The sequence below is a fragment of the Dromiciops gliroides genome, chromosome 1, assembly GCF_019393635.1.
Source record: "Dromiciops gliroides isolate mDroGli1 chromosome 1, mDroGli1.pri, whole genome shotgun sequence".
Taxonomy (NCBI): Eukaryota; Metazoa; Chordata; class Mammalia; order Microbiotheria; family Microbiotheriidae; genus Dromiciops; species Dromiciops gliroides.
The window spans coordinates 644,291,541-644,310,759 of record NC_057861.1 but is presented as its reverse complement, the minus strand read 5'-3'; the positions used below and the strand labels follow the sequence as shown (position 1 = coordinate 644,310,759).

Below are 19,219 nucleotides of genomic sequence, written 5' to 3'. Positions count from 1 at the left end.
AGGCGTCAGCGAGTGGTGATGAGATGCCAGAGCCCTGGCAATGGCTACAACCAGTGGGTAGAGCACTGTGCGGTTTGTGGAGCCCCAGGCCAGGGCTCTCCGCGGCATAAAAACCTCAAATAACAATTAATTCTTTACAACTTTGATTACAATGACAGAGAATGTCAGAGAACTGTAGGATAAAAATACTTGTCCATCATGGAGCCTCTAGAGCCGGAGTTCTTCACCAGGATTGTATCATGGACCTGCCTGGTAGGCATGATCAATCTTTCAGGGTTCTTGCATCTGTCGGGGTTGCTTTCAATTTTGTGACATAGAAGGCAGAGAACTAGATATGGAATTAAAGGACCTGATTTGAGTCCCAGTGATGTCACATATTAGTTTCCTTATCTGTAAAATAAAAATGTTGAACTACATGATCTCTAGGTTCCCTTCTGAGTTCTAGACCAGAGGTTCTTAACCTTATGTCTGTGAACTTTTTAAAAATGTTCATTGCTATCAGCAAAGGGAGATACCTCAGACACTAAAGTGGCTTAACTCATGAAATCAATAATATTTTACAAGAATGAAGATCAAACTTCAGATGACAAAGATGTTTGTCCTCAATCAGAAAATTATGTCCAGATGTGGGAACTACAATTTTGTGAAGACATTTACAAAAAGAAGTGAAATTGGTGATTGACCTATAGGCCATACCATATAAAGAGAAACTGAGTGATGACTGGAGATATTGAGCCTTTAGGGGAGATGATACAGAGGAAACAGGATAGTGTTTTCTAATATTTGGAAAGTTTTCATATGGACAAGGGATTAGACATGTTCTGCTTCACCCCATGTGGTAGAACTTGAAACTTGTATATGGGTGGGTTTGAAGGGTGGGGAGTGGGAGAAGGGATTTATATTGGGAATTACAGAAGGAGATTTTGCTTCAGTGCAATAGTCTGCATCAAGAAGTAATGGATTGGGGCAGCTAGGTGGTGCAATGGATAAAGCACTGGCCCTAGATTCAGGAGGACCTGAGTTCAAATCCAGCCCCAGGCACTTGACACATACTAGCTGTGTGACCTTGGGCAAGTCACTTAACCCTCATTGCCCCACCAAAAAACCAAAGCAAAAACAACAACAAAAACAAAACAAAAAAACCCCCAAGAAGTATTGGATTTCTAACCAAGCTACTGGTATCAAAAATGAAAGGGGTGAACTCCCTACCAATGAAAAGGAAAATAAGATAATTTTTAGGAGTTATTTTGCACAATTCCATGCCACTAAATTTGACAATCTAAATGAAATGGATGAATACCTACAAAAATATAAATTACCCAGATTAACAGAAGAAATAAAATACTTAAATAATCCAATTTTAGAAAAAGAAATTGGATAAGCCAATGAATGAATTTTCTAAGAAAAAATCTTCAGGACCAGATGGATTCACAAGTGTATTCTACCAAACATTTAAAGAACAATAAAGCCCAATACTACATAAACTATTTGGGGAAATAGGTGGAAACCTACCAAATTCCTTTTATGACACAAATATGGTGCTGATACCCAAACCAGGAAGAGCCAAAACAGAAAGAAAATTAGAGAAGAAGTAATGGATTTCTCATCAGAGCCTAGATGGCCATTCATTAGGAAATGTATAGAGTTTTCCTACTTAGGTTTAGCATGGACTAAATGACTTTTGGATTTCCTTCTGTTTTGTTTTGTTTTGTTTGTTTGTTTTGGTGAGGCAGTTGGGGTTAAGTGACTTGCCCAGGGTCACACAGCTAGTAAGTGTCAAGTGTCTGATGCCAGATTTGAACTCAGGTCCTTCTGACTCCAGGGCCCGTGCTCTATCCACTACTCCACCTAGCTGCCTCTGGATTTCCTTCTGAATCTAAGATTCTGTAATTCTGTGAGCTAAGCAACAAATTAACCATCAGTGTCATTTATCTGGGATACAAAAGTTCCAATAAATTTCCAGAGTTTTCTGGAGCAAGGCATAGGAAGAAGACTTAAACTAAACAAGAATAAAAACAAGAAACCAAAGAACGAGGAATTGTGATAAAATTTTTTAGGGTTTTGAAATTCTGAACAAAAGTAGAAATTGAATTTACCAATAGGAAAATTGCAAGGACTCCAGAATAAATTGAAGATTTGTGCTGAAAGAGGAGTAGAAGGAGAGGAAGAAAAGAACTTGAGAAATGGAAGGAAGTTGATGAGACAAGTTAAGTAAGACAGGATAAGATAAGATGGTAAAAAATAAAAGGTTAGTAAAGTCAGATAGATCAAGGAGCTAATAAGATGAAAAGATGCTAATGATATGCGAAGAATGAGTTTGAAGACCCTCAAAAGCAGTTTATCATAGATTTCTAGGAAAGCTATTGGCAAAAAATGACAAAGGAATAAGGATCTTATTTCTAGGACTTATGGAGAAATTAAGAACTTTGCAGTGATTTGAATAGAGTGTACACTGATTGTATTTTTGCCATAGCTATTAAACGGCTTTTACTGGACCTGAAAATGAGAATTGCTCCCTCTTGGAAGAGAAGACTAAGGGAGGGACTCAAGGAACTATCTCTACTTTCCAGGTTATTAGGAACAATGGAATGTTCCTTTAAAAAAAAATACATGAAATGAACTTCACTGGGAAAACAAAGAAGAAAAAGCATTTGAAAGTCCCCAGATAATTCTGACTAGTGCCCAAATTTTAGAGGTTAGAAGAATGTGAGGCAGGGAGAAAGAGAAATAGGCAAAATTCTGTTTAAAAAGAATGCCATGATTCCAAAAAGTATGAGAGTCAGCAGTAACCCAACTTGAAAAAATTAAAAGGAAATAAAGAAAAAATTTAATTCAACTCAACAATATTGAGCACATATTCTTTTTAGAGGAAATAATTAATATTTTTTGACTCAACATCAAATACCTACATGTCTATATATAAATTCTCATGACATATTTCATTCTAGAGTCTGACGTAATTTGTATACCATCCTAGCAGTCAATCAATAGTATCCAGGTATGGAAAATGCTCAAGGCTTAGCTCCTATATAGGTCACCCAGAGTCACTATTTGGGCATCTGATGATAGAACAGAGAGATCTGTGCCTTGTTTCCTAGATGATGATACATTGTCATCTCCTCTTGGTTCAAGTCATGTGAACTGATGCAATCTTTTCCTACCTGTCTTGGTTATAAAGGCCCTTCCATTTCAAAGTTTAGTATCATATTTCCAGTACCATATTCTTTGTCATATACTTTGGGGATTTTTGATGAGATTATCAGCCATACTTGCAAGTAGCCACTGCCCCAGGAAATGTGCTAAACCACATTTATTTGAATCTTAATGAAGGCATCCAAATTCTGTTATTGCTTACCCGCAGCAACGGATTACCATCGAACCATCAACATCTTACCGACTGCAAGGGCTGAAACCCAACAGTTTATACTATTTTCGTCTTGCTGCCCGCTCTCCTCAAGGCCTGGGTGCCTCCACAGCTGAAATCTCAGCGAGAACCATGCAGTCAAGTAGGTGTCTCTCTTTGCTTCTTTTTGTCTTTATGCCCAACTGATGGTCCTTAGAAAAGAAAAGCAAACAGCATGGTTAATGATAGTCTGTGGGTCAGGAAAGAGCTAACAAAATTAATTAAAAGAACTAGTTCTGTGAGTTTCTGAGCATTTCTAAGTGAAAATGGAGCACATTTATTCATTTCCTACCTTTCTTAAATGGAAAGACTCTCAATGAAGTCAGTGCAAATGCCCCAAATTTGGGGGGGATGTGTTACAGGAGGTCTACAGGCGTTTTAATTTATCAAAAGGATAGCTTTTAACTATTTGTAAAATAGTAACATTTAAAAAGACCAATTGACATGCAGAACAAACTTAAGTGAGTATAACAAGCTAAGGCTCTAGCGAAAGAGTTCACTTTTATAGTTTGCAGTTACAGATGAAGCTTTAACTTTTTTTTTTGTGGGTCAATGAGGGTTAAGTGACTTGCCCAGGGTCACACAGCTAGTAAGTGTCAAGTGTCTGAGGCTGGATTTGAACTCAGGTCCTCCTGAATCCAAGGCCAGTGCTTTATCCACTGTGCCACCTAGCTGCCCTAACTTTCTTAATAAATGTGTATTTCACATGTATATGAAGAAAATTCAGTTCCACTTTGTGACTAAATGTGTATATGACACATGTATTGGAATTTGAAACATTATCATAAAGTCTGTAGTTGAACTATGGAATATTATTAGTATATCTAGATTCAAAATTCCTAAATATTACCTTTTTCCTCAGGTAGAATTTACTTTCATAGTTGTTTTCAAAAGAGTGTCTCATTTAGAACTGTTATTCCAAAATCTATCAATCCATCTATCTAGTTTTACAACTTGGTTCAATGTAATTAATGCAAATAACATTTTCTCAACAATGTAATAATGAACATTTCTTTCCTTTTAATTGCAAGAGACTTATGGGAAAGTTTACCTATCTGAAACATATCGGTGTCATCTTATATACCTGTTTATACATTATTAACTATGCAGCATTTGTGTATGACAAATAGGTTTTTCTTTAATTTTGTAAAGTAAATGCTACTGACCTAATTCAAGGAGGCTCTTAGTAAAAACAGGATTTGTCATTGTAAAAGGTGGGTTCCTGCTTAAGCTAGTCCTCCACCATTTCCCATACTTACCTGAAACATCTCAGGCCCTCTGAATGGAATCACTTGTATTTTTTCACTCAAATCATAATCATATGAATAGTCTGAGAATAACGTTGATTAATCCATTGAATGTTATTCTATTAAAACTATTTGCTCTTTTTTAAAAACAAAGAATGAAAATAAAAGCTACTACAGTGTCTCTGCTTTAAATTTCAGGCACAAATAATTACAGTAGAAGATAGTTTTTTAAAAAATCATGTTTTTAATTAAAGTGCTACATGTCTCAATATGACAGTTTTCATAGTTTAAAATCTCTTATTTTACATATTGAGGCCTAATGACTGTTTCTTTTAAGAGACATCAAAGCTGTTTCCCATCTTTCCTATGTTTGAAATGCTGCCGAAAATTTCCTTGTGAAAAATATCATAAGAAATCCATAAATGATCATACAATATAAAGAGTGAGTTAAGTTTTATTAAAGAATTAGAAATTAATCCTGACTTAACTGGGCAATTCAATTTAAAATGCATAATAACATCTGAGAATACCTTTATAATTTGAGAAATTAGAGCCACATAGAAATTTAAAATTCACTAAAAAAGATAATTCTAGGGAACCTGTAGACTTTATTCTAAACTTTCCAGACTGAACTGTATTAACTGTACATGGAGTCCCTCTCTTTGAGAACATGTACAAACTCTTTTTAAGTTTCTGGGCTAAAATAGAAAAGAAATTATGAAGGATGATATCTGTGTACTTTTGCTTGTACATTTCATGTTAACAGCTATTGCACTTATAAAAATTAGAACCTTGAATGCATAATAAATATCCAAAGAGTGAATCCAGGGGCATTCAGAGGCCTACGCATTTACATGGTTAAAACAGGAAAATCAAATGGCAGCACCCTTTATTTCCTCCATATCCACTTATTTCTTTTATAACTAGTGGAGTCTACTTGTTCTTTGCTCTTAGGGCAGGAATGCTACCTCTAACAACCTCTTCCTCAAGGATCTTAGAAAGTACCTGCCTTCTTAACTTAAGAAAACAGAAGTTGTCCAAGTGCTTTTATGATTTGACCTCCTTTCTTTTTAAGTAGATGTGTTCTTTCTAAGCTTATTTGATGGAGTATATTCAAATACATGCTAATAGATTTGTTTCTCATTGGGTGATGAACAGATACATAATTTGGTTTCCCATTCCTCCCAAGCCCCTATAGCATATTTTTAGTAATGGCTACTTCTTTGCTAAGTACAGCAAATTTTATAGACAAGGCATGTTTTTTCAGGTGGTTTACTTTTTTTTAAAAATATATTTTTAATTGTTGTTTTATTGAAATGTTGTAAGATATGTTAGGTTGATTGATTATAAATGATTTTTACGAAAATTTGCTGGTGGGATCTTCTTCACTAGCAAAGGTGTCTCAAGAGGAGTTAAAAAAATAAATATACATATATATAAAAAACTGAAAGCTGATATAGGGGTAAGTACAAGTTACAGTCAGAATCATGAAGCCTGTCATTTCTTGGGGTAGGTAAACCTTTGACTAAGCCTTTTTATCTTCTATTGATTCTGCATGCTTATTGTACACTGGCTACAATCAATGTTTGAATAAAAATTTTCATTTAAACATTACTTGTAGTTGATTCAATTCAGGCAGATTCAGTTGTTCAGAGAGCTCAGAACTGGCCCTTTTTATGTTTGTTCGGGCTTTTTTCTTTTCCTTTTCTTTTAAGAGGATTGGCAGGAAGGGGTTATTTAGCAGTTATTGCAAGTTCGTTCAGCAAACTACAAAAACAAAAAAATATATAAAAAATAGAGCAAAAAAAACCCCAAACATTTTTCCCATATTATTTAAGTATAAAGCATGAGTTTGGACCAAAAGGTCCGAAGCATAATCAAGCTTCATAACAGTCTAACTTGCACTAATTGCTGCCATTTTAAGGAGAGATAGTCAACCTGAAGTTGGGAGGGTGGAAGGTTGAGGATATTTTTAGAAGAAGAATTTAAGTCACAGGTAGGTAATTCTATTTTAGGCTTTGTTATTGTGAGGCTCCATTTCCATATATTTCCCCCTCATCCATTTAAAAAATATTTCAGTTGATTTATTCATTTTCAGTTTGTTCATGTTAACAAGCCAAGGTGCCTATGTTTTGTCTACAATTTTCTTTTTTTTAAGTTTATGGACTTTGTTTTCATTTGTTTGCCGTTGTTTTAGCTATTTGTTTATTTCTGTTTTATTTTTTTCTTTTGTTTATTATTTTCCCCCCAACCACTTCTATCCTTTCACTCAAACGCTCCTTTTAATTCACTACCAAAAATAAGAGCCATCAGCTCCTCCTCAAGACATTAGTTGCACCAGCCCCAGCTCCACTAGCATTTTGGTAAGTTGGCAACCTCCACCGGTGGAAAAACAGAATGGCATTATCACTGAATACTCCATCAAGTACACAGCAATGGACGGGGAAGATGACAAACCTCATGAGATTGTGGGAATACCTTCAGACACTACCCAGTACCTTTTGGAACAGTTGGAAAAGTGGACTGAATACCGGATCTCTGTGACAGCCCACACTGATGTTGGACCTGGCCCTGAGAGCTTATCTGTATTGATTCGGACCGATGAAGATGGTATGTTGCCTTCGCTACATCAATTGCATTTTCCTGACATGCACTCAGTCTGCTGTCTTTGTATAGGCTAACAATATACTCTCCCTTTTTTATCTTGCTCATCTTTTTTTTTAACAACATCGCTATTACTTCAGTGTTTTTACCCAAGACACGTCTTTTGCTACAGCTCGGTCATCTTTTATTTCAAAATACCAAGTAATTTTGCTTCCCCCCAAAGAGAACAATTTGCTACTACTTCTTGCAATCTAGCCCGTTTCTTTGTCTTTCTTTTCCAAATCTTCTGCATTTTTCTTGACTTTTTATTTTTCTGAAATCACTTCTGACTTGGCTTTAACTTTTCAAATATATCTTTTTACCTTCTTGTTGCTGGATGCCATGTGTGTTCATATATAAAAATAATCTTTTGCATCTTTTAGAGACACTGATGCTCCAGATTTTTTTTTTCTTGGTATATGCTATATGGAATGCCTTCAGCATGAGAAAAATAAAAGAAGATGGGCCATATAAGCAAGCATCTTTTTTGTTCCACTATGAAACAGAAACCTTTAGAAATATCCCACAACAACAAACAACCAGTTTTTATTATTATTTCAATATAATATCTCTTTGTACTTTAATGCTTTGAATTTCAAAGCATCCTCCTTGGCTTTTGTACATTTTTACATGTTTTTCTATTTCTCTGATACTCTTTTTTCTTCCATTTTTTTTGCATCAGTCATGTTTTTTGATCTTTTCTCTGAAAGGTAGAGCAGATTGGTTGAGCATTTTCATTGTTTGAAACCATTTGTATTCCTCAAAGAAAACTTAGTGGGTCTACCCATTTTTTTTTCCTAAGTAAAGAAAGAGCTCTGACTGGGTGGGACAAGTGCCTATAATTCTCTTTTATCCAATGATGTTGTTCCAGTTCCTAGTGGTCCTCCTCGCAAAGTCGAGGTAGAGGCTGTCAACTCAACATCTGTTAAAGTGTCATGGCGCTCACCTGTGCCCAATAAACAGCATGGCCAGATACGAGGATACCAAGTGCATTATGTGAGGATGGAAAATGGTGAGCCCAAGGGTCAACCCATGCTGAAGGATGTCATGCTGGCTGATGCACAGGTAATCATTTAATATTACAAATGTTTTTCCCAATTGGTCCATACATGCAATCATTAACCAACCATCTCAACCCAGAAACTGAAGTAGATCTCTTCTAAATAATCATTTTAGATAATTTTCCAACCATTTACATCACTAGGAATTAACCATTTAGATCAACAGAAATTAGATTTAGGTTTAACAGTATGGTCCTTATTTGTGATAAAATGCTTACTAATATATTTTCTTAAGAAATCGTAAAGGATCTGAATTTGAATTTGAACTGTACCACATACCATATGTGTGACTTTGGGCAAATCTTCACTTCTCTGGTCCTGAGTTTCCTAAACTGTAAATTGAGGGGTTTGGATAAGATGACTTTTAAGGTACCTTCTAGCTCTAAATCTAACTAATTGCATGAGCCCATTACATCAAAATTTTTGTAGGCTTATCTTGGTTTCTAGTTCTGATTGTTAAAAAATATGATTGAGTTACAAATTTTATCAAATCTAAGGGAAAATAATAAGTAAGGGTTTTAGTGGTATAAGGAACATTACATGAAGAATTCATGAAATCCACCATAAACCTAAGGGTATCTGAGGTGACCTAACTTTCAAAACCATAACTTCTTCCATCGATGCAAAGGGTCACTCTTCATTACTGAATAGTATAAGGAATAGATTCAAGCCTGAATTCATGATAGTGATGAACATAAAAACAAGTCATTGGATTTTTCTCTGAAGAGATGAAGATTTTCCTGTGAATCGAACCAGATTCTCCCAGTGAGAAAGAGAATCTTTGTAAGTCATTCGGCTATTTAGAAAGTTTTATTAATCCTTGGAGTCCAATAGAGTACCATCTCGTAAGTAAAAATAGCATTGCAATAAATATTCCTGTGGTCTGTAAAAGTGAATGCACACTGAGGTTTTAATATACTAAATTACTCCCCAAAGTGAACAATGTACTCCTACTGAGTAAGATGACTATTAGATGTTGGTTCAATATCTCACTTGTTTGCTTAAAATGCAAATATGAATATGGTATCCCAATATAAGAGTTGATTGTTATACATTCAGTTTTTTATCAGTATAGTACATTTCCTGCTCATTCTTTGAAAGGTCCATTTCTTTGTTTATATATATATATAAACATATATATATATAATCATTTATATATTTTATATATATATATATATATATATATATATATATATATACATATATATAATCATTTATTATGCGCTTTTGGGAAAACAGGCTATCCTCACAGTATAACCAGGGCTGTGTCCCTCTTGAGATATGAATTTTTTTTTTTTACAATTTTAAATATGTTAAAACTTTATTTAGGAATATAGAAACAATTCTTTTTTTTTTTTTTTTTTTTTTTTGTGAGGCAATTGGGTTTAAGTGACTTGCCCAGGGTCACACAGCTAGCAAGTGTTAAGTGTCTGAGGCCGGATTTGAACTCAGGTACTCCTGACTCCAGGGCCAGCGCTCCATCCACTGCGCCACCTAGCTGCCCCTAGAAACAATTCTTAACCTCCCAGGCTATATAGGTTGTTCAGGTGATGGGCTGAATTTGACCCAGGGGCTATAGTTTGCTGATCTCTATAATAAAATAATAAATAAAATAAAACCATCATTTATTTTTTCAAGGGAAAGATGATTGTCAAAGAGCAATTATGGAAAAAAAACAAAATGTGCCTATAGATTTTTGTTTAGTATTTCATATACATGCATATATATATGTATACACATACATACATGCATACATATGTACCTATGTACATACATACCCCCCCCGTTCATACATGACTGCACATTTAGACTAATTTTGCTCTAGATTATGGGATCACTAAACACATAATGTATTCAGTTGATTTCCCCTCCCCCTTTGGAGTACCTTACCAGAAATTAACATTTTTCTTTTGGCTCATTCTGGTCTCAGATTTTCCTTGACTATGTGTTGAAACTTCATTAGTGATCTTAAAGATTCTTTGGCACTGTTAGATCCAATGAAACACATTACTTTAAATAGGTGATGTGAAGTAATTTGTGTAGGCTATGACTAAACTCAAACTAAATGTCACATCATAATGCATAGCTAGAAAAATTAGTCTTTCATTATGGCTCATTGGTTTATTACAATGCAGTATATATGAGAAAATACTACCTACTCACAGTAATAACAGTACTGTCATCTCTAAGGCAGGGGAAAAAGTATCATTTTTGCTCTGCTTTTGAAAATAAATATATATTTGAACACAGTTCTTCTTATAATATTAAACTATATATGTATCTATGTAATATTTATGTATATAAGTAAATATAAATGTACACCTCTTATATATGTATATACAGGGCAAAATTGCCTCATTGAGGCTACAATTTTCTCTTCATTTTGTTTTTGTTTTGTTTTTCCAATCTTCTTTACTCTCAATCAGTGGGAATTTGATGATACTACTGAACATGTGAGTAACTGTCAACTGGCTGGCTTGATGAAAACAAACTGTGTATATGTTTGTGTGAATTTTTATAGCCTCCCTATCATTTCTTTATAAAATATTTTTATTGTTTGCACAGATGCATGTACTAACAGATTATTGAAGTTGTCCTCACTTTGTGGCACTCTTTTTTGTTTTTGTTTTTTAATTTGTCTTTTACTATGTGAATCTGGCATGGTGCTGAGAATTGCAAAAGGAATGTTATGAACTCCTATAGGCATTTGTTTTGATGGCTGCTACTAACTTTGCCTTGCAATCCAATCAGAGAAGTTGTGCTTTTAATGGAGGCATTGAAGAATGGGCAAAATCAGTGTTTAAAATTGCCTCTTTGTGATCTTTCGTGTTCAGTTCATAGGATACACACTCTATGGACTTGTTAGGAAAAGTACAAGTTCACTATTATCTATACTGCCAGTTCTCTATCTTGCCAATGCAGATTCTAGATCAATGAATCAAATCATGGCTGTTGATTGAGCAAAGCTATTTTTAAAACCAATCAATAAAATATTTGATTTGTTATGAGCAAGGCTATACGCTAGTGTGCAAAAAATTAAAAAAATTTTTTTTTACAAAGTCCAAGCCCATTAGGGTCTTACAAACTTATTTGAGTATAAAATACATAAACACATGCGAAGTTAAAACCACACAGAACTTAATAATTATTCAAGACACCAGCATAAAGAACTATCACAAGCTATTTCTTGTTTATTTAATAAATAATTGATGCTGTGAATTTAAAGAAAATGGGTTCAAATATTCCGGGAAGAATATATAGTAGAGTAGAAATTCATAGGGACTGAAAATTTGTAATCTAAGAGAGAAAAGGAGATGGGATTGAGTGTAATGCAGTAGGAAGAATGAGGCAACATTAGGACACAGTGGCTAGATCAATAGTGGATTGATTCGTCTTTGGAATTCATGCTGGAAAGTTGTCAAAGGAGTCTGGTGACAGTATTGGAGGGTATCTTTCGTTTCAGAGTAAAGAATTTAGATATATCCAACAGGGTGTCAATGAGCATTGGAAAGCAGTGTTTTAAAATTGTTTTGGTAATAACTTGTGGGCAAGATTAAGGTAAGGTTAGACAGTGGTAGGGATTGAAATTCTGTAGCTAGGGATACCAGTTAGGAGAGTTTTATAGAGTATAGTCCATGTATATGGGTTTTTTGTGGGTTTTTTGTGTGGGGTTTTCTTGGGGTTTTTTTTTGGCAGGGCAGTGAGGGTTAAGTGACTTGCCCAGGGTCACACAGCTAGTAAGTGTCAAGTGTCTGAGGCCGGATTTGAACTCAGGTCCTCCTGAATCCAGGGCCGGTGCTTTCTCCACTGCACCACCTAGCTGCCCCCATTTTTGTTTTGTTTTGTTTTTTTGCCATGTATATGTTAATGAGGGTTTTAACCAAAATTGTGGCAGTAGGAATTGAAAGGAAGACACAATGTAGAGAGACAATCATAAAGGAAGGCTTGAAAAGATTTGGCAGTTGATTAGATGTTTGGCAGTGGGAAGAAAAAGAGCAATCCAAGAAGGCTCTCTTTTTCATATTTGGGTATACAAGAAAATTTCAGTACTGCAGTAGAGAAGTAAGGAGCAGGAGGAACCAGTTTAGATGAAAAGATGAGTTGTTTAAGGTCAGTTGAGTTGGAGATCATCGCAATTGGAGATGTACAACAGAAACTTGAGAGAGGTTGTGCCTTGATCATTACATACTAGATACTTGATCATGAAAGCTCTGCAACTAAAAGGCTATTAGGAAAGAGAATATGCAGAGAGATGAGCAGCAGACTGAGAACTCAATTTTGGTGAATGCCTGCAATAGCAATATGGGAAGAACAAGTAGAGTAAAGAGGAGAGTAAATAGATTAAAGGAAGGGGAACTGTTCTAAGTTCACAATACCCAAAAGGTCATCAATATGGATGCAGTGAGTTAGAAGGACCTGAGTAGAGTAGTAAAACATGGACCAGGTGATGAAGTCACTTACTAAAGCACATTCTAAAAGACCTCCGTAGACAGAGGATACCATGTTATTGACATTCCAATGGGATATCATGGAGCTTGTTGTCTAGTAGATAAACTGGTGGGAAGATGAACACTAGCAAAGTGTTGCCACAGTGCTAAAACCCATTGGCTTTGTATTCATGTAATAACCTGCTTCAATCAGATCTGCAGCATGCATTTATTGAAAGCTCCTGACTTGTTTTTGTTCTTATAGCTGCAGCATGTAGCACAATATCATTTTTCACATAGTAGATGCTTCATAAATATTTGTTGAATTGAATTGTATATTAATCACGTGGAAAATCACTTTGCCATGAGCACAGATGAAAGCCAAACTCATAACAGTAATTTGTAAGGGGATCTCCAGGCATTCTTTCTCCTATGCTTTCCATACCTGCAGATGATTCTAAAGCATGTGCTGAATAATCGAATGGTTCTAGGATCCCTTAGTGGGGATGTGGGTGCTGATAGAGTCTCGGGTCCTCTTATGTCATTTCAGGACATGATCATATCTGGACTGCAACCAGAAACCGCTTATTCCCTTACGGTGACAGCCTATACAACCAAAGGGGATGGAGCCCGCAGCAAGCCCAAACTGGTGTCTACCACTGGTGCAGGTAGGTAATGCTTTGCTATAAATTCACATGCCCTGAAACATACTGGAAAATATCTTGCAGTATTATTTTCTGGATCATGATCAGCTTTGGATAACCCATGCTCACTGGGACAAGGGCAGTATTATGCAAAATTCAAATTAATCATAACTTTAAAGCCATGTATAGCAAACCCTTCATGTTGCAGATGAGGAACTGAGGCAAAGGGAGGGCAAGTGACTTGCTTAGTATCACACAGGTAGTATCTGAGTTGAGATCTGAAGTAAACTCTTTCTGACTCCAATTTCAACATCCTTTCCACTGTGCCATGTTGCTCCTCAGTTTCATATTGTAATAATCCTTTTTGCAAGGCTATTCTAGTAATTTCAGCTCTCCCATAACCCTCACCAATCCTTTAAATGGATCTGTTAACCTGAAGCTTAATTGAATCATTAAAGTTTTTTCTTCTTCCCTCCCCTCAATCCCCTGGCTACCAATTAGTGGTAATTCTTTTTTTTTTTTTAACTTTTTATTTTTAATTGAGGCAATTGGGGTTAAGTGACTTGCCCAGGGTCACACAGCTAGTAAGTGTTAAGTGTCTGAGGCCGGATTTGAACTCAGGTCCTCCTGAATCCAGGGTCGGTACTCTATCCGCTGTGCCACCTAGCTGCCCCCCAGTGGTAATTCTAAGAGGCCTGGAATTACCCAAGAGATAGGCAGCAGAAAGGAGAATAAAATCAAGATGCCTGGGACAGGTATCTTGGTACCCACTATAGGTCAGGTCAGGTACTCACTGTAGATAGGTCTACATCTCACCTGTGCTTGGAAGCATTTTGTATGTTCTGTATAGAGTTCCTTTATCATGAATAAAGAGAAAGAACAAGACAATGTAGCAGACAAACCAAAATTATCAAGCAGATAACAAATAGAATGACAATCTAAGTTGCAAAAGGATGCACTCCAGGTGTCTTTAGACACAAATCCAGCTCATATACTTAATGTATGAATTAGTTTAGATACAGGAAAAATCAATTCTAAGTACAACCTTATGGGGACTTACCTGTGGTTAAAGATATAAAGAAAGGAAAAAACCTTGGTAATGAATTGTAAGATTACAGGTCTATAACCTAAGGGTAATGTAGGTTTTAGGAAGCTGCTTCAATTTTATTTTTCCCCAGGAAAGTGCCCAATGGTATCTCCTTCCCTTTGTGCCTAAATTAAGTACTCTGTACACAGTAGGTGCTGCATAAATGCTGGTGGTTTACTGATTGAGGAACTAGTCAGCAGCTGAGGACAGATGATCCAGGTCTGACCCACAGCAATAGAATTCACAAATGCAAAAGTAACAACCACAGTTCCAGCATAAATCCTCATTTCCCTGAGTTTATAACCTTATCCTAATGATTCACTTATGACTGAACCTTGGTACAAAGGTACTGTTATGCTCTGGCATATCAATAATATGTGGCTCATGCAAGTAGGGCAAAGCTAAAGGATTTACTACATCATTGGCACACATTAGAAAAATAGCCTTAGTGATTTCCTTGCATCATCTAGTTTCAGTGTCACTCCTGAAATGTTTCAGTATTTATTCATTATAAAACAATTTATTTAGGGCTTTGGAACATCTTTAATGGGTAGAAATTCATTCAGAATTTCAGAAGAGGAATGTTTCCAGCTTTTAATCTACAGTAGCTCGAGTATAAAGACAGAGCTTTCAGCTCAACAACATACTCCCTTTTTTTTAAAGAGGGTCCCACTCCTCAAGCCCAGGGAATAAAAATCAATCTATATAATTAGAATCACTTCAAAAGCAAGTGTTCCTTCCTGCTCTGCCAACCCAGGGGTAGATTCATGGTATTCCCTCACAGTTGATGGAACAACATGATAATCTAATTTGGGGGAGAGGGGGAGTAAACCAGTATAAGACACTTAGTAGCTGTGTGACCCCCTGCAAACCACTTAACCATGTTTGCCTCAGTTTCCTCATCTGTACAATGAGCTGGAGAAGGAAATAGCAAACCATTCCAGTATCTTTGCCAAGAAAACTACAAATGGGGTTATGAAGGGTCAGGCGTCACTGAAAAAAGACTGAAATACTATAATAAATAACAGCACAATAGACATTATAAAGAATTACTGAATTTATACTGCAGATATGTGAGCTTCTAACAACCTCAACTAAACAGGTTTTTATTTATAGCACACAGGGCAAATTCAGTACTTCTCATGGGGTTTTCTTTTATTATCAAAACTTTTAGTTATGGGATAGTTATTTATGATATATATGTTAATAGAGGTTTATCAAATTGTGATAACTTTGAAAAGAGAGAAGATTTTTGTTTAACCTGCTGATATAATGTTTGTGTCCCTAAGGATGGAGTTTTGAGGCAGCTCTCTGACTGGTTTCTCACGATCAGATTGTCCCTTCATAGTTCCTTCCTTTGTCAATGGTACTTTTCCATGATTAGCACATTAATTTTTTCTACTATATAGGGTATAGATCAACCCATTATCCAGATTTAATATGAATTTTCCTTTGTGTGTAGCAACACTTTTTTTTCAGCTGCTACATTAGATTTTTTTTTTTTGGCTTAAAGTTGGCAGAACTCCTGTGGAGTATATTTCCCCTATTTGTAAAATGAAAGATTGATTGAATTGATCTTCTCTTTAGTCCCTGCTTTCTGCCTCTAAATTCTCTAACTTCTATTCAAAAAGGCCAGCTATGTGAATTGAGTATTTTGGGAATCATGGTTATAAGTTACAGTCTTAAATGGCTTTGGAAATGAAAGGTTGTGATAGGTCAACCAGGGCATAAAACAAGGAATGAAAAAATATATATATGCCTTGCACTTTTAAGGTGAAAGGGACTATTCTCCCAAATTAGGGTCAGAATATTCACAGTGCATACTGGCAGCTGGGCCCTCTCCATCCTGACTAGACAGATATTTAACTTGCTTTTCCTTCACCTGCTGATTAAGTCTCTGATAATGTAGGATGATTAAATCTATTCTGCCCCCATTGTATGATGGAAGATACAGAGTCAGGTTTCGCTTAGAATTCCATGTACCTTTGCTCAGGAACTTGACTAGCTGTGTGTCAGGTCATTTATTCTCTCTTGAGCCTCATTTTCCTCATCTGGTAAAATGGAAACTATAGTAGATGCAGTACCTCCCTCATTACCAGGAAAATGCTTTATAAACCTTAAAACAAGATGCAAATGCCAGTTATTGATTGATTACCAGGAAGATGAAGATGAAGGTAGTAACTGTATCCCAGCCCAGATTTGAGAGAGCTCAACTTCTAGTATACCAAGTAAATTGAAATAAAACCTACTTTTGGAGGAAAAATCATAACTTTAATAAGCAAACACTATGTTGCCCCTCTCTCTTTCTTTCCTGTTTCCATTCTTTTTCTGGTTCTGGCTTAATTTCTCCAAACTTCTTGGCTCAAAAAGGCTTAGAGCTCCTTTAACTTGTAGAAACTCTCAAGGCTATCTTTTGCTGCCTGTTTTCACTTCTGCCATGTGAACCTGCAGGGTTCTGTTCAGTTGGGCCTTGTCCCTGTAGCTATCACACCATTGGAACTCTTCTCACATCTTTCAGTGGTGCATTTTAGTGCTTCCAGTTCACTTTCTGTCCCTTGTTCTTGGCTATGAATGAAGCACCTGTCAGAGAGGGGAATGGCAGTAGCAGATCTGGCAGTAATGGCAGAATATATGCGCCCCCCCCCCTCGCAGTGGGTGAGAATCAATCAATGGGTCAAAACCAGCTCTCTCTTATTACCAGCCCATTGCTTTAGTCTCGCCACCCTCCCATCCCAGGAAAAAAAATAGAAAGCCTCAGTAATGATACAGGAAGGTAGAGCTAGCATACATCTTTTCTGTATCACAATTTAGGCATATTTCTTTTTTGATAAAATCTTGATAGCTTTTGTTTTTATGTTGCCTCAATTTCCCCCTGAACCTTCCTCCAACCCCTCCTAGAGAGCCATCCCTTATAACAAAAAATATTTTAAAGAAGAAAAAAAAGAGATTTTTTAAAAATCAGCAACACTGATCAATATATTTTAAATGGTATAATATGACTATGTAAGCCTATACATATGCATACATATATATGCAAATATATGTGGCACCTATATGTGTATGCATACATATGTGTGCATATAAACATATGCATGTGTGTATAGTGATGAAAATTGCCACCCATCCATAGCTTCCCATTCTGTGTGATACTTTTTCCAACTTCTCCTGAAAGTTTACTTTAGATGATTCAACTCAGCATTCATGAGGCCTTGCTCATTTTCTTCTAACATCAGGTGGGTGCCAGTGGAGGGTTCTGGCTATCCACCTGTTATTCCTTAAGCATGATTAAATCATCTTTTTTCTTTTGTCATGTAATTCTTCAAAGACATGATTTATTTCTGATCTTTGGAGTCCCTTGTTTCTAATATGTTTGAGAACGAGACCTGGAATGCCACTACCTCCCTAGAACTAAAGATGAGCATCAGGACAGGAGAAAGAAGCATGATGGTTGTGAGCAAGCTTTGCACCACTGCCCCCCAAATCTTCCTGATGTACTCTTCTGAGTCCAACACTCCTACAGAATTAGTATGAAATCTTCAAATCCTGGTATTTAAGATCCTGCATAATTTGGTTCCAACTTACCTTTCCAGACATATTTCACACTTCTTCACATAAGGATGATGATGTTGCTGCTGCTGCTGGTGCTACTAACAATGAAACATTCATGTAGCATTTTAAAGGTTGTAAAGTGTGCCTAAATATTACTCCACATTTCAGATAAAAGGAACAATTCTTTATCCCCTGTTGTTATCCAGGTCTCTTTCCTATCTGCATTTCTTTGCTCATGCCATCATCCATTCCTGGGATAGAATCTTTCTGCTTCTTCTCTCTGTTGAAATTTCACTCTTACTTCAGGGACCAGTTCAAGGTGCCATAAGCTCAGCAAGGCCCTGACTACCATTCTAGTAGTGAAAGTGATCCCTCCCTCCATTTAAATTTCTCATTGTACTTTGCATGACAATTTTTGTACTCATTTCACTTTCCCTTCTATCACTGTGACCCATGTACATCATTTTCTCCTAGATTGGATTGTAAGCTCTAGGATAACTGGGTCTCTAATATTTCACCTTTTATTCCCAGTACCTAGCACAATGTTTTACACATAGTATGTGTTTAATGAATGTTTGTTAGATTGAAATGATCACTAGGCAAGAAGTCATGAGGTTATAGTTCTAATACTGGTTTGACCGCTAACTAAATTAGACACAGATAGCATGAAGAATTCTAGACCTAGCTGGGTGGTCTTGGGCAAATCACTTAACCTCCTTGAATTAATGTCATTAGTTTTATTACTCTAAGGTCAAGGTCAACAACAAGGTCATTGTTGAAGGAAGCTCATTAATTGCAAAGCACAGATTAATTCTTTTTTCAGAATTTAACCGAGCAGTTAACTAGTATTGCACTATACTGATTTATTAAAGGATTATTATTCAGTATCAAGGACAGTCTCTTGGGGTACAGAGGATAGAAAAGAAACCTCAGTGCAGTGTACGTAGTTGTCAGTCCTCTTTAGAATTTCAGCACAAATTAGTCATGCCCTTGGACAAACATTTACAAAAAACCCTTGTTCCTATGGGAGTCTTTAAAGTTCAGGCTACTATATGTGAAGTACTTAACATGCCATATAAATGTGAACTATTATTACTAGGATTATTTCTATAATTTCAAAGAAGTTTTGATTTGGTTTCATTGTTGGAGGGGAATATA

General features: G+C 36.1%; 1 protein-coding gene across 1 annotated transcript in view; it reads left to right on the top strand.

Annotated features, from left to right (window-relative positions):
* PTPRD (protein tyrosine phosphatase receptor type D) overlaps positions 1–19,219 on the top strand; it is a 2,680,207-nt gene that overhangs the window by 2,463,604 nt on the left and 197,384 nt on the right. Inside the window, 5 exon segments of the mRNA XM_043972034.1 lie at positions 3,362–3,506; positions 6,955–7,260; positions 8,165–8,358; positions 10,781–10,807; positions 13,332–13,449. Of these exon segments, the coding sequence (XP_043827969.1) occupies positions 3,362–3,506; positions 6,955–7,260; positions 8,165–8,358; positions 10,781–10,807; positions 13,332–13,449 (790 nt within the window).